At 43.3% G+C, this 3,308-nt stretch overlaps 1 protein-coding gene across 1 annotated transcript; it reads left to right on the forward strand.

Annotated features, from left to right (window-relative positions):
- Nucleotides 1-389: 389 nt before the first annotated feature.
- Nucleotides 390-2,360, forward strand: LOC147465935 (uncharacterized). The gene is made up of 4 exons (XM_086522795.1): nt 390-1,105; nt 1,552-1,594; nt 1,710-1,832; nt 1,946-2,360. Exons 1-3 carry the CDS (start codon nt 916-918, stop codon nt 1,762-1,764), a joined length of 288 nt encoding a protein of 95 aa, XP_086378921.1. The 5' UTR covers nt 390-915; the 3' UTR covers nt 1,765-1,832; nt 1,946-2,360.
- Nucleotides 2,361-3,308: the final 948 nt, after the last annotated feature.

A 3,308-nucleotide genomic window follows, 5' to 3' on the forward strand; every position in this document is an offset into this window, starting at 1 on the left:
ATGTGCATCACATGCCACAAGGAGCATAAACACCATAAAGACTAGGATCTTACAAACAATATATTTGGACACAGATTTTGAGCAGTGGATGCCACCACATTGAGGTCCTTGCCACCCCACCCTAACATGTCCAATGGATAGGAAGACAAAACGACACATGGCAGCAACTTATAATCTATCAGAGAAACTTCCTACCACCACAAAGCTCAAATTAAAACGAGTTAATCCTGAATGCAGCACATCCGAGTTACAGCTTAGAACTTAGGCTCATGTTTTAACTAAGCAACCTTCTATTTTGAATTTTTTTGGGCTATTTTATAGAATTTATCTTTGAAGGGCATTTTCAAACTTGCCCTTCCCAGTGAAGGCTTATTTTCAAAGGACCCGTCTATTGGGAAGGGGCCTCTAAACAGCATGCTCTTCACCGGGAAGGCCTATCACAAAAGTGCCATGCATGTGCAGGGCTAGATCCCTAAGGAAGGGTGGGAAGGGTTGCAATTTCGAGCACTGGCAGCAGCAGCAGCCGCCTCCTGAGCTTCCCCTCTTCTGCGTCCAATTCTTACCTCTTCGTTCTGTACATCGCCCTCTTCATCCATGTGTGGCATTCCACCTCCTCTGTCTGCACCCTAGATATTCGCAGTGCCTTCACCCTACATCGCCACTTCACCCATTGGGGGCCACAACATTTATCTCTTTGTGACAGACGTCGTCACTGCTCGGGTTCTGTACAACGTGTGAGGCGAAGGTGTGCATCTGCACATATGTCTAGCACTCAACATCCGTGACCTCTTCTGCATCATGCCTATGTTGGTGGATAACCTGGTGATAGTGCACACTGAGAGCATAGTACTCTTGTTGATGAAGGGGAATAAGGTGTCATGGCATGGCTTTTCCTAGAGGATTATTCGCTCTGACATGTGGTGCGAGCTGAATTGGATGAAAGAAGCGCATCCTCAGATGGTGTCCTTGGAGCGCGTGTCGACAATGGCAGAGGAGGGGAGGTTATCTCCTGGCGACACTCACCATGTGCCTGCCAGAAACTATGCAATCAATGGCAGCGTATTTTCCATTCCTATACATCATCGTCAATGGTGTGGATATACAGGTCTTCTGCCCCAATGCCACCTTGCAGAGCTTTTGCATGCCATGGGCGTGTTGTGCATATCGCTTGTTGTTGGCCCTGTAGAATGCCCCATGAAGGACAATTTCCTCTTCCATGCCTTCTCGCACCTCAATTGTGAGTGGTGGCAAGATAAGAGCCATCTCATATGTAGATGCGTGCTTATTAATAGGAGCTTTAAGGTATACGAGGTGGCTACTATACAGGGAGATACGCTTGATCAGCCTGCTTCACTCAAATGGGACGGTTATGTTTGTAGCACATCCTCATAAACTTTTCCTTTTCAACATCTTGGTCGTTGGTAAACCCTAGCAGAAAAATGATAGGACAATGTTTCATCACTGCTGTTTGCATTGATGCTATTGCATGTTATGATGCATCCCAGGAGATGAGGAGAGCATCGTTTTCTTAGTTGTTCTCTGTTGCTGCAGGATTCAGTGCACTGGCATTCAGATTAGTATGCTGCAGCCTGAGGTATGGTGTGGCCATTATTTTTTGGCGATCTGTGATGAACGTCATTGTTTGGGTTTCGTGTGTTCCTTTGCTAACCATTTCTGGGGGCTATGCCTCTTCCTATTTGTGTTTGTAGCTCAAGCCACCTGCCAATTAGATTCACCCCATCTCCACGTTACACATGCAAATGATGCAAGATTCTTCCCTGGGCTGGGTGTACCATTTTATTCCCCCCTTCCTCTCGAGTGTTGACCTCAAGGTGCAGACTCAATCATGCATTCTGCATTGAAGCTTCTTTTGATTTTCGGTCATTTCACTATCTGTCTTAAGCTTTTTATCGAAATAAACTAAATCTTCATTGTAAACATGCAGGTCCGTCCTGTCATGAAGATTCTGAGTTATGTGTGCAACTACTTTTTCTCTGCAGGATTGCTTCATTGACATTTGATCTTGTAATTGTCTATCGCCTATGGTTGCCACCACTTGCAGTCTGCATAGCATTTTTAAATTATCTTTTGTAATATTCACGGCACTTATGTGGTTATATTGGAAACAGAGTCTTTGCAATGATGGTCATACATCTGAAGCCAGGGTTTTTTTCTTGGGGATTATCAGAAAGTGTGCTTGCACACTACACTGAGAAAGGTTAATAGTAAACAAAACTTATGTTGAACGGGACCTTGAATGTGGATGGATGTCAACGGATGGTGTCGAAAGTAGTTGAGCTTCTTCCAGAACATACTTGTCATTACTTATTATAATGCCTCTTGAAAGGTTATTTTCCTCATGGCTTCTCTGTGTAATTTCTCTAAGATTCAATGTTTGTGACCCTCATGGTGCGCAAACAAGAGAGCTACTCCTTGCAATGCTTGAGAGCTATTGTCTCTAGTCCTTGAGCCCATAGAAAATATTTGAATCTCCGTTTTTATCATGAGAGATATATGCTTTCTCTAGCTCTGTAATTAGCTAGGATGTACGCTTCAGAAGTAGAGGCCTTGTTTAAGTGGCAGCATGTAAGATATCCTTTTGTTTGAGCACATTCTAAGAAAATGTAATTCATTTTATTACTTTTGATAGCCTCGCATTTAAAGTCAAACGTGAAGGTTGCCCCAAAGATCATAGACATTGTCAAAAAGATATTAAATAATCTTTCCTTGTGATATTATGGTGATCTTTCTATCTAATAATTCCATTCATGTCGGGTAATAATTCCATTCACGGGTATATAAGTCTCAGCAAATTGAACTATTGTACACTTGCATTTTATGGTCATGCCTCCAAGTGTTCTTGCATCATTGTTTCTTTCGTATCCCTTGTGCTCAATGCAAGAGCAGTTCTAAGCTTGTAGTTTGGGGATTGTAGACAAAAAGATCGCGACTCTTGAACTATTCTAATTGTCGTCTTGGATTGTGGGCATACCCTTGAACTACGAGAGCGGTGCACTAACTCCACCTTAAAGCTGTTGGTGCCATCATGGAGCTATGGATTACGGGCACAACGAGAGCCACACAAGTGCAATGTTATCCATGTGTGAGGCCTACGAGGAGTAGTGTTGTAGCCTTGCCAAAGCACAGAGGAGGCATAGAGCTTCTTGCAATAGTGATGCTGGGCATATCTTGCAATCAAGGTGCTTCGAGAGTCGACATTGCAAATAGAAAGCTCATGAATGACTTCTTATGCTTTGTAAGGGCACCACATTTGGCTTACATATTGACCAAAGCATTTCCAATCAGTG

Source organism: Adiantum capillus-veneris, chromosome 1, assembly GCF_014529385.1.
Source record: "Adiantum capillus-veneris isolate H3 chromosome 1, ASM1452938v2, whole genome shotgun sequence".
Classification (NCBI taxonomy): Eukaryota; Viridiplantae; Streptophyta; class Polypodiopsida; order Polypodiales; family Pteridaceae; genus Adiantum; species Adiantum capillus-veneris.

Excerpts from the sequence above, each read along its gene's own strand:
- LOC147465935 (XM_086522795.1), top strand. The coding sequence starts at position 916 with ATGTGGTGCGAGCTGAATTGGATGAAAGAAGCGCATCCTCAGATGGTG. Across the intron at positions 1,106-1,551 it reads TCAATGGTGTGGATATACAG|GATTCAGTGCACTGGCATTC; the intron begins GTCTTCTGCCCC and ends CTGTTGCTGCAG. Across the intron at positions 1,595-1,709 it reads TTAGTATGCTGCAGCCTGAG|CTCAAGCCACCTGCCAATTA; the intron begins GTATGGTGTGGC and ends TTGTGTTTGTAG.